This window comes from Carassius gibelio, chromosome B13 (assembly GCF_023724105.1).
Source record: "Carassius gibelio isolate Cgi1373 ecotype wild population from Czech Republic chromosome B13, carGib1.2-hapl.c, whole genome shotgun sequence".
In the NCBI taxonomy this organism is placed as follows: Eukaryota; Metazoa; Chordata; class Actinopteri; order Cypriniformes; family Cyprinidae; genus Carassius; species Carassius gibelio.
In genome coordinates, this window is record NC_068408.1 from 30,344,945 (window position 1) to 30,357,877 (window position 12,933).

The window sequence follows — 12,933 nt, forward strand, 5'->3', positions numbered from 1 at the left end:
CAACTTTTCGAAAGACTCTGGAAAACACTTCAGACCAAATGGAGTGAAGCAACACGGGAGGGCACAAAATAAATTCAATGTGAATGCTTGACCTGCACCGTCTGTACAACCAAATACCCGAATACTGTATCAGCAAATACAACACTGGCCGCAGTTTGTGTTTCATTCAGGGTGGCAGGATGGAAAAAAATACTCTGAAGCTGTTGTTCTATGGTCTCTTTTGTACTTACCTTCTCCTTTAAGGAGAAAAAAAAAGATGTAATAAAAACATGGATGTAGAAATCTGAGCTTACTAGTGGAATGAGTCATTCCTGGTAATAAGATGCACGTCAAAGGGAAGTTTTCACTTTGGTTTTTGATATAAAAGAATAGCCGGAGGACTGAGCTGGGAAATATTATTCTGCGAATGAGACCTCAGACCCTTCCCTGGGACAATAAAACATGGTGCAGTTACAAACCCGTGACCTTTTGAACTGAGATGAAAGTGAGAGCTCAGCACGGAGCACACTGGACCAATCTACCGCCTGCCCACTGTGTATCTGAGCCTCTCGGCACTATCTGATCTGGGCACCCGTTCTTACTGGAAAAAACGGCAGACTGAGTCAACATTGTTTCCATGTCACATTTCAGATTCCCACACACACTGTAGATCACAACCGTACAGTGCAAAGGTTTAGTTCACCCAAAAATGAACATTCTGTCAAGTTGCTTACCCTCATGTGGTTCATGTTCATTGTTTTTGGGTGGTATTTTTCATTTATTTTAGTCTGCGTCTATGTAATCAACATTTTTAAGCTTTAAAAAGTATTCCAAGTCTTCAGAAGAGACACGAATGCTTTAAAGAAACAGATTTAACTTAGGCTTTTATGTATAAATATTTCACCATAAACAGAAATCTCAACCATGCTTGCTGGATTCACAAGAACCAAAAAGGTTTGAAGTACAGTTGAGCTTCCGTTCACCATATTGGACAATTACTATACCAATAAGATGATGTAAGGAAACAAATCCAACGCCACATTGATCCGTTTCCTTCTCTAGATCTTTCCTAGCTGACCCTCATGTTGATGCAAACCTGCTGAAACACACACACACAAAACATATTTTGAAGAATGTATTCTCTTTTTATTTTTCCATGCAAAGTAAATAGGGTCTAAAACAACATTAGATTTATTGACTTCATTGTCTTCATTGTCTTGGACAAAACCAACAAACAAACAAATAAATTGAATATCTTATCCACAGAAGAAAGTTTCATATTATTATAAATGCTTTAATTATTATTATTATTATTTTTTTTTTTTTGGAAACCTTGATAGACAACCATTCAAAAGTAACAGTAAAGATATGTGTAATGTTATAAACATTCTCTTTCAAATGATTGCTGTTCTGTTTAACCTTCTATTCATTAATATCAATAAATAATATTAACGATAAATATTATTAATCGTTGAACACCAGGAATATTTCAAAACATCTGAGCACCAAATAAGCACATTATAATGATCATGTAGTGCAGTGAAGACTGGAATAATAATGGCATCTAAAAATGCAGTATGCCATCCAAGGAATTAATTACATTTTAAAATTGATTAAATTTAAAAACATTTTTTTTTTAATTGAGTAATACTATTTCACAATATGACAAATTCAGCCTTTCTTATTTTTCTCAGATCTGAGGAGCTGTGGACTCCCACATCGCTTGTGTGCCACTCGCTCATTTGTCACAAGCACACGGCGGTAGATTTGGTCAACACTGGTGGAGTGTCCTGCCAGTCTGGGTTTCATAAAACAGTAGACGTCTGATAGAGATTTGAGTAGGCCGAGTCGGAACAGATGGGCCAAGCGTGGGGCACTGGTGGGATCATGTTGAAGGACCACCATCAATGCTGCTACACACAGAACAACATGCTCGTGGCCCATTCCTCCCTTTCAACTCATTTGCAGTAAAGCCCAAGATGCAAAATCAGAACGAAGCCCCTGCTGCAATTTGCACTGACATATGGGAGGTAAATCTATGGGTCTACTTTGGGTAGTGCCGTTGGCCCCTACTGGAACCGTTTACAAATAATTAGCCTAGGGACAGGAAAAAAAAAAAAAGAACGAGAAAAAGAATATCCATCTGTGTGCTAACCCTATGCTAACCTTTCAGGATGGGAAACTTTGTGTGATCAGAATGAAATTTGGGAGGCCAAGCATAAAATGGACATAAATGATGTGGTTTATTTGACATTATCCAATCCGTTAGACCTCATAGCACGCAGTGCAGGTTCCTTCTGGTCTGCGCAGGAATCAGAAAGAGATGGTCATGGATGATGAAAGGCATGTGTGAGTGTGCGTGTGATGGGGTGGTAGTGGTGTCGGGAGTGTGTGTGTGTGGTAAATGAATGCCTCTATGATGAAAAACCAGCATTACGCACAGGTCAGGGAACAGCTTTGGGTCACGCTTTCTTGAGAAGCCTGCTTTTGCCATTCCGATCACTAATCTGTGTTCTTGATAGGACTGCGCTTCCTTTAAGAAACCGAATCCAACACCACACTGATCCATTTCCTTCCCTAGAGCAACGTCTACCATCTTGCTGCTTAAAAGCAGTATCGCTCTTTGGCTTTAACATGAAAGAGGGGAAACATTGAAGAATCAAGTGTCGAGTTAACAGTTATTGAACTAATCCAGTGTCTTGACTTCTTTTTGCATTAATGTACTGTCTGTAGGTAGCCGTTATGGGATGGGTGTGTTTCTCGATGAGAATGAGTATTAATGTAATGTAATCTCTAAGAAAGAATGAATGATTAAAGGAATATTCCAAGCAAAGCTCAGCCGACAGCATATGAGTCATAATGTTGATCACTTCTTTTCTTTAAAAAGGTTATGGTGAGACACTTGGGGCCAATTTTTTGCAGAAACGTGAAGCATATTAGTTTATAAATGCACTTACAATACAGTAATTCATGTGTTCAAACTTGTATTATTTGAGCAGTTTAAATCATATTTCTAATCATTTTGATGTTTACATTATGATGTTGTTCAATAAGTAGATTCAGTTTTATGTTTTTACAATTTTGAAACTGAGTATTGTGATGTTTCTAAATTGGTCTCACTCACTTCAATTTTAAAGAATTCAGTGTAGCTCAAGAGTTCTTTTTTTTTCCTTTTCTATTTTTTTTTTTGAAGGACAAGTCGAAATTAGTTTGTTGTGGTAATCAACATGCCATTATGCTGTCAATTGATTTGAACTTGAACTGCACCCGGAATATAACTTTAACAGGGAAAAAATACATAAAAGAGAAGCGACTGGACATAAGAGGCATAAAGATGGAAAGAAAGGAAGAAATTAGAAAAGAGGAGATACACAGATATTAAGGTGAGAGATGAAATGGTGAGAAAGGAGGATGTGACTACATTTGGGAAAAACGGAGTGATACGAACAGAGGCAGGTAGTCAAACTGAAGCGGAGTAAAAAACAGGAATGAAGGAAACTTCGTGTGGTCCAATGGCAAAGGCCAATGATTTAGAGGTTGTTGATCCCGGGCAGGCGGCCCAGTGGCTCAGCGCAACCAATGACTCACTCACTCTCTCACACTCACTGGGAGCTGGCTCTCTAAGTCACCACACTTAAAACATCCTTATGTGTTTAGAGTCATTGAAGTGGAAACCAGGGCCTGCACCCATTGCTGGAAAGAGCTACCGAATCCCTCTCTCGCGCTCTCACTCTCCAGAATGTTCATAAACAGATGGCCAGACCTCATTAGCCATGTCACAACTACTGAGAACATCATGAACACATTGCATTCTCTCTGAATATGAAAGCCTGAACATGAAACCATAGACAATTACCATTAGTGCTGAAATAAGAAAGAAGGAGAGTAGGTTAAAGGAGGGGTTTCCAAACTCTTTTTCATGCCACAGACCCTCAAATATGACGATCCCCTTGAGAGGACCACTAAAATATAAAGGCAGCTATATATTTTTTATGTACAAAGTCCCATTTATACTTTATGAGAAAAAGGTTCTGTTATAAAAACAACATGTTTGCAAAATTGTATAATTGGATTTCATATTATTGCTGTACTGGAAGCTGAAATAATTTCGGCACAACAACATATCCACCACAGCAATTAAATAAAATAAAGAGACTTTGTATGCACATTTGGGGTTTAACATTTTATTTTGTTTGTTTCAGTCTACATGCCTTTTATTTATGATAACTGAATTCAGAGTCAACACTTGCTGGTGTACATGTTATTTCAGTTCACTTTTGGCCTGTGTTTCTCTTTGTGCATGCAGTTCTTGTAAGGATTTACCATGATGGAGACAAATGGTTTGGCATTCTCCTCTCTGCTGTTAAACTGTGTTGTGTGCAGACATTTGAGGGTAGCTTAATACTCAGATAGGCGCCATTTAAGAAGAACATTGACAAAAGACTGTTGACAGGACATTGTCACCTTTTCATTTGCCTCTTAAGATATTTGCTCGAGTGAGGTTTGCCACCTCTGATCTGTGAGTTCAAGGGTGTTACTGGATTCTGTGTGGTCAGGGACTATCCGCCCCTTGGTGGGGAGTATTTTTCTTCGAGGGCTATTGGACCAGAGCTGAGCCTTGTTATTGCTGAATGAGACAACAGATCTAACCCAGGGACTTTCCCAAATGACAAAGCAAGAAATATCCTGCCATCTCCAACCTCAATTGACGACTATATATTAGGTTCTGGTCAGGACATAACTTCTCATATAAAACCAAAAAAGGATAGTGCATAATGCTGTTAACGTCCTCGGTACTAAATCAGAGCATATGTGAAATTGCGGTTTCGCTTGAAATTGAAACTTTAAGAGTTTTCTCATAACAAAAACTCATTTCGCCATCTGTTGTTTGTTGAAATGGGGACCTGGAAAGGGTTACAAATTACTCATAATGTCTAATAGAATGCCTAAATATTACCAATGGTGTCGTAATAGTGACAGTGGGTTTGTGTGTTTCAGCAATGCTGAAAATGAGGTTTGAATGCATCATTTTAAAACTCATAAATTCTCGTAGAGACACGCAAAAAATATTGGAACAGTAACCCTCAGATATTTGTGGATGTATGTGGATGGGATGATATCAGTGCAGCAGGATGCCAGTGGAAGAATATTGTAGCTTCTGCACAATGGGAAGGGTTATATCTCTCCGAACAGATGTATACCCGAACCACAGCTGTATCGCACATGTCTTTATGCCACCCACCAATACTGGACTGATCACAAACCGGTCTAAGCCGTCTCTCAAGGACCTCTGCTTCGCCTCTGCATGTATGTGAATCATTGTGATTTTTGCAGTGCAAAGAGACAGATCAAATAGACCGGACTCGCTTCTGAATGCAGAACAGGCCTGACTGGATATGGTGGCAGGCTGTTCAGCGCTCAGGGCCATTTCCACAATTACCCAACAGTCCAATCACTGTGGATTCCTGCAACTCCTGATCTCTGCTGATAATCAGCCAGTGTTCTGGTCAGCGCTGGACCCCCAAGGATGAACAGGTGCGGTAATGCGTCTGATTGCAACTAATGCAACCGAGGTCTGTTCAGAGAGGACATTCCCCTCTGGACCTGCAATCTGAAGATCTCTCTATAGATGAGAAGAAAAGAGGACTTGTCCTGCATTTGGCTCAGTCTTATCAGAAACCCTCTGAAGAGCAAGAATGCCAGACATTCTCACAACTCTGTTAATGTAAGAGTGTCGGACACTCAGATCAACAAACTGTCCTGCTGTAGCCCCCTGATCGCCAACAGAGCACCGAATAGAAATAATCAATCAAGCATGTGCATAAATAAATAAACAATACATGAGAGATAATGTATTAGAGAAATAAAGATATACGTAATCTTGTTTGTTGCATTTAGGCTATTCGATAACAATTGCTTCGTCTAAATCACAGCATGACTTTGAACTACAGCGCAAATGCTAAGGATAATGAACTTTGAATTTGCATAAAAGACAGATTTTTGCTGTGAGAAACAATATATATTGAACAAAATTTATTCCATGTTGTTTGGATAAAAAAATATTATCTTGATCCCTTTAAGTGTTCAGTGAAAACCAAAAACTCTTTCATATAAAACTTTAATATCCTGTTTTAGTGATATTGTTATTCATGTTTATAATATTTTATAGTAATATTTGTAATTAATTTATTAATGTGTATCATGAGCTTCAACATGTACAAAAAGAAAAAAAGAAAAAAGAAAAGTAGTACTCCTTTCACTTTTGAGCATAAAAAAGAAATGCTGAGAAGTAAAATCGGCCACACATATGCAAAGAGAACAGAAGACATTATTGAGCTCTTAAACATGGAAAATAAAGCTTTTACATTTCTGCATTTCTTTTAAATACCATTGCTATTTGTCTTGATAATACATGTGGCATTATGGAAAGCATCATGATGACTTTGGATGAAGTTCATTAAAAGTGGTCTTTCCAGCAACTGCGGTCAGTAATAAGGCAGACCACAGTACCACACACAAAGACAAGTCAGTGTAACTCTCGTCAGTGAAATAATGCAATAAACAAGAACTGAATAAGATATAATCCAACATAAAATATTTATTTTATCTATATTTTACATTCATTAAAAAAGTAACAGATTTTAACTGTAATGAGCAAATGGATACGGATAAACATGCGCTCGGTAAAATGTGTAGTGAACGCAATGTAACACTGTTTTCCGTGAACATGACACTTAGTGTGTATAATACTTTACTTACATGATGACGCGCGTTCCCGGACTGGATAGACGTCATCGTGCGCGTTCCCCTTCTCGCGCGCTGGTTAAAAAGAAGGTGGAAAGAGCGAAGGGAAACATGTGAGTGCACTGAAGAGCATGCAACAGACAACTTACTGCAACTTTTGATCACACGCATCAACCTTTGTGCACCAACGGGATTTAACTTTTGGGAAAGGAGACGTACAATTTCTGCATATAGCCTAATCCGATTACTTTTTTTATTTTATTTTTTTATTTCTTATAAAAACACAGTATCATGTTTTTTCCCCCACTTTAACAGCATAATAACCAGCACTTGTCTTAATTTATTATCGTAATTGCTTTCTCTTTTTTCGTTCTATTACTATTATTTAATTTAGACTGCTTTATTAGCAAATAATTGCTTTAATCAAAATTAGTAATTCTATAACAACTTTCTGGACGCTTGGGGACTGTCATACAGCAGTCCTGATTTCTGAACAGTCGCGTGTACCGCTTTTGGTTTAATCCCTCTGAAAATGATGCATTTGAAATTTGTGCTCTTGTTGGCCATCGCGGCCAATTTTTGGGAATGTAGTGATGCGAAATTCGACGAGAAAGGAGAATTAAGTCCAAGGAGGAGGAGATGTTACGATGGAAGTCTGCCGAAACGCCTGAAGAAGAAGGAGAGAAAACAGTCACTGGAGGGAAGCGGCGGAGGGGAGGTTTGTCACAGGCTCTATCCTCGCGTGTCCTGCTGTCCGTCCAGAAGAGCTCCGTATCAGATCCTCCATCGGAGAGATGCTCGGGTATGTTCAGGCTTCCTGCAGCCTCAAACTGACCTAGTGATTCTCCTGTGTGTTTTGTTATGCCATTGATTTCAAGATGTTTGCAACAGCAGTATATAGTGGATTATTTGTTGATTTTGTAATGAACATATGAATGCATATGCGCACTGTGTGCATTGAAGACGTTTTGCATTAAAACGGTCAGCAAGACGCACGCAGCGCAGTGTAACAGAACGCGCGAGTCTCGAGACGCGGTTTGAGAAGTTGATAAACGCTGATAAACACGGCAAGATCGTTCGCAGTGGCTAAAGACGTCGCGCGTGATTACGTAGAAAACAATTAAAAACCGCTCGGACCGCGGTTCTCGCTCGGACTTGTGCTGTGCTCGGACCCGCGAGCACAGCACGAGGCGTATGAATGAAATCACTTAATTTTCATGCTCAATTGCTGCAGTATTGTGTTTCCGAAATCGGAATCGCTCTTAAATACTGTGCTCCTGCAGTTAAATGTTTGTATGTATAGATTAGACGTTTCGCGCAACTTTTGTTGACGCTGATGTTTAGGTGACAGCATGTGCTTCTCGTAGAGATGGATATAATTTACATAAAACAGATGGGAAACAAAAGTCTCTCGACCGGCAATGAATCGCACCTTTCTGAGGCTTTCTATAGACGTGAGAGGATTCACCTCGATAGTTTTATCAATGAACACATTCTATGCCGAGGAATCGCTCGCTTTTCTCATGTAAACAACCACCGCAAAACGACATACGCGCGGCTGGGTGGCATCGCACGTCGGTTTGTGACAAAAAGCCATATTGCATCATTTAATTTGCTCAAGTCATGCAAATAAGAGCAAGGCTGAATGGAACAAAAAAGAGTCGACATCTCCTCCTCCCCACTACACTGCCCACACACGGAGTCTTTTTGCTTATGGCAAAAGAATAACAACAACACCATTGTGCTTGTTAGTTTCACTAATGGGTGAAGTTGGAGAACATCATTCTCCCCCAGTCCTCGGCTCTGTCCAAGTGTTAGTTAATGCCTTTGAGTGAAGGGTTGTCCTGCTCCACACCCCAAACTTACTTACACAAATTCCCAGAGGGCCAAAATGGTTTAACTTAAGCTGTTTAATAAAAGCTTACAGGTTTTGTGGGGAAGTTAGCTCAGTTGTGGCTAAACTGTGAATTCCGTGAGTCAGGTGATTCATTCGGTATATGGCCTGTTTGTTTAATCTTACGTTTGTGTTAACTTTGATCATCGATCGCCTTTTTCTGGCACCTAACTGAGAACTTGTGAGCTGTAGTTGCCCTCATTGTTTGTCCCTAAATGACAAGCCATTGTTTTCAAATGAGTCTTTGTGTTTACATTTGTTCTGTCAGTTCCAGTGACAAATGATATTGTGCGCCGTGATGCGTAATCCCAACATCTGCTCAGATTTCACTATTTAAACATGACTGTCATGACGTTTCATGCCGAACCACAGTATTTCAAAACATCTACTATTAAATAAGTAACGGACAGTTGGACTTAAGCTCATATATGCCTCCTGTTTGCACTGGCATGTTTCGACAGTCGTTACGTATGGCCTTAAAAGGCTGTGATGTAGACCGTGGTGTGATTTGAAGCAGCTCTGAACAACTTTTGGCATTTTTTGGAAAACACAAAAAAACAAAGGTCCTCTTGTTGCTGGTGAGGGTGATGGCAACATTGGAGCCTATCCCGGCAACATATGGGTAGAGTGCATGGTTGAGAGCACACAAATGCTTCTCTCCATGAACCATGTGCCAGTCCATGGCTCACTAAATCAATGGGCAGTTTAAAGCAGGAGAGTTGCCACTTACAGACCAGGCTAACACACCAACCTCTGAGAGACTGAGAGCGAAGAGCACTTGAAAATTCACGTTCCAAACTCTCTGGATCATATGGAGGTGTCAATACATTTCTTGGACACCGTTTATCTTCCACCCACAAAGATGGTTTTGATTCACTCCAAAGAATCTGGAGAATCAAAATCAAAGAAATCTGTCAAAATGGTTTACTACGCAGAGCAGTGGGCTGTCTGCTGGGCTAATTGACTTGGACAGACTGCTAATTTGTTGATACCAGCACGGGAATGATGTGCCCGTCTATCTATAAATTGGTGTTTACAAATGGACCTCACACAGAGAGAGGGAGGTCTACCAGACTGCTGCGGCACAGGCAAGCATGTCTAGGGAAGGGAGCAGATTACATTGTTGTTTTATTACAGCTAATTTGTTACATAAATAAGCCTGCTCATTTTCTCGGCCCTAATCTACTGTTTACTTTTGTTTGGTGACTTAAGAAACATTTTTGAGTATCCTCATTTCGGTCCATTCGCTCCAGCATGGGTTCAGCTGCCATGCGAGGTGCAATTTTGGCTAGCTGTTTGTGAGCTCAAATAAACAAATCAGGAGAAATCAAGCCCACATGGATGTGTGGTGTTTGTTAAGAGAGATGTTTAGAATGTGAATTGCGTCCAATTAATGAGAAAACATTCCAAAAATGTGTCAAACCACCTAGTTTGATTTTTATTTATATATATATATATATATATATATATATATATATATATATATATATATATATATATATATATATATATATATATATATATATATATATATAATGTGTCAAACCACCTAGTTTGATTTTTATTTTTATATATATATATATATATATATATATATATATATATATATATATATATATATATATATATAAATTAAAGACACAATACATAGTCAATATATGGGAACAGCTTTGTAGCATGAGTGAAACTTGGATTAGCCATTCAATAAGAACCACAGTTCTAACCTTTGCTGGTTGTTTTTGGTTCCTCAGATCTTCTCAACTAATAACACAGAGTGTTCTAGACTGCTGGAGGAGATTAAGTGTGCCCATTGCTCACCACATGCCCAGATGCTCTTCCACTCGCCCAAACTTGAAAAGGCACCACGCAGAGAACAAGATCTACCCCGCTTATGTCACGACTACTGCCAAGAGTTCTACTACACCTGCCGGGGACACATACCAGGTAACAAACGAGATCAATGCAAGAGTTTTATTTAAGATAAGATAATGAGTAAGTTCATCAGGAACATCGCTCGTCTGTATTGCAGTTATTCTAAGTCCATTTGAACAAATGACCTCAGGTTAATGCATCAGACCGTAAAGTCCCATTGTGGGAGAAAGCTAAATATCCCTGACAGCTCTTGCACAGCAAAGTTACTTTGTAACGGAGAGCTTCGTTCATCTGATGTTCAAGAAATGCTATTCAGGAGCCACTTGTTGCTGTTTCTTTCTTTCTTTTTTAAACTTTGCATTGACTTGAGCATCACAAAAGGCCTCAAATAATTGGTATTATAGAAATATAAATGAAAAAAATGTGATATTTCAAATAAATAAGTTGTGACAAACTAAATGAAGAGCTCAGAAACATCCCCCAAAAACAGTTATAAAAAATTTAGCTGTAAATGAATGATTTTATGACCTGTTTCTTCCCTTCGGTCCTTTGGCAAGCGTCTTATTTTACGTCAACACAACCTGCCAAGATGTTTTTGGCGTTTATGTGCGTGTGTGTGCGCAGTCTGACTATGGTCTAGACATGACTGACACTCACACCTCACACGACACACACTTTACAGGATGCAACGGAAAACGAGGCCTGTTCAAGGCAGTGCTCACATAATCAGTTTGTTTTTCTTGGTGGCAGCCTACGTTCAATGAAAAGACAAACATTAAGTCCTCTGAAACATAAGGGGGGGGGGGGGCAGATGGCAGTGCGGAGGAGTCTGAAGACCTGAAAAGCTCTAAGCCATCATGAGGTTTGTATTTTCTCCCAAACATGAATGACATCAGGAGCAAACATCCAATAGCTGCTCTATAGTGTTGCAACATTCGCTGCATGATGCATTCCATCAGATGGAATGGTATGCAAAAGCTGGCCGCCAGACCAAATCTTCTTCCTATCAGCACAGCCATAACAGATTAGATTGGGGCCGATATGCAAACAGAGAGCAAACGCAAGCCACACGCACATAGGCACCCACGGAAATGCGAATAGGCCGACAAAAATGAGACACTTTATTCATACAGTTTACCTTTCCGTCTTCCTCTGCTAAACAGATAAATAAGGGTGTGCTGTCTGTTGCGACTCTTTGTAGAGGGAGTAAGCGTATGGGAAAGAGAGAGAGAGAAAAAATAGTGGTAAAGACTCTGAGAACAGGAGCTGGGGCCAAAAGACTCTACCCCCTCCCCTCTCCCCCTCCCAAATCAGCATATGTGGTGACGAATGACACATTTATTTTTCTACAAAGGTTGTGTATATGTAAAACTGCTGAAGTGCATCAAGATGTCAAGTGCTTTGGGTGGCCACCCAGGTTGCTTTGGAAGATAACCAGATGGAAGTATAACTATAGTGCTGACGATGTGGAGTCTCTTTCTCTCTGTCCTGTTTTTTGTAGGCCAGTACAATAAAACTAGAGCATGTTGCGGAGGGGCTGAGACCGTAGTTGAGGCCACACAGTGTTTTCGCCATGTTTAGGGAAGTTATAAATTGTTCAAATTAGACAGTCCTTTCAGTTCATGTGATTCATTTCTATCCATATTTTATAACCATGTTTTTTAGACCGTGATTGCACAATGGTTTTCAACAGTAATCAAAGTGCCTTCATAATTTCATGCTGTTTGCTTTCAGTTCCCTGAGATTAAGGAGAAACATTTCAGTTCCAGATATTCATTTTTACAGTTGTCTGTTTAATGTGTTGATCTTATTTGATTTGGTGAAGATTAAAATTTGAATTGGTTTGGTTAAATAAGGTTAGATTTTAACATCTAAAATATTCAGGAATGTTAAAGCATAACTGGATAACACAAAATCTAATCAAGTGAGAGGTTGGGAGGTTAAGACTTGACCTGTTGCAGATATTGCCACCAAAAAGTAGTTTTGAGAAGATAATATTCACACCCCACATCAACAGACACTTTTTTTGGTTTTGATCCCCATGACCTCATAGATATAACGGAGACATAAAGAGTTTCCCACATTCTCAAAAAAAAGAATACAAAAGGGGTTTTTGCGATACAATAGAAGAACCATTTTGGGTTTCCCAAAGAACCTTTCAGTGGACAGTTCTTCTGTTCCAAAAGAACCATTTTCTCCTTAGTATAAAGAACATTTTAATAATCTGAATAACCCTTTTTCATTACAAGGAATCCTCTGTCCATTGGAAATACTACATTTAAGGTTCTTCAGGGAACCATGAATGTAGAAAAAAAATGTAATGAAAAACCAAGTTTATTTAAAAAATAAATTCTCTAAGGCTTAGAAATGATTTGGTCTTCATAAATAATGATTTCAATTGATTTTGTAATAATTGTTGAATCAAGATAGTTTGAAGAGGTTCC

General features: G+C 39.1%; 1 protein-coding gene across 1 annotated transcript; it reads left to right on the plus strand.

The window, feature by feature from the left end:
* The first annotated feature begins 6,822 nt into the window (after nt 1–6,822).
* Nucleotides 6,823–10,611, plus strand: LOC127969900 (hedgehog-interacting protein-like). Its single transcript, XM_052572040.1, has 2 exons — nt 6,823–7,525; nt 10,369–10,611. The coding sequence occupies exons 1-2, from the start codon at nt 7,256–7,258 to the stop codon at nt 10,594–10,596; spliced, it is 498 nt and encodes a 165-aa protein (XP_052428000.1). The 5' UTR covers nt 6,823–7,255; the 3' UTR covers nt 10,597–10,611.
* The last annotated feature ends 2,322 nt before the right edge of the window (nt 10,612–12,933 follow it).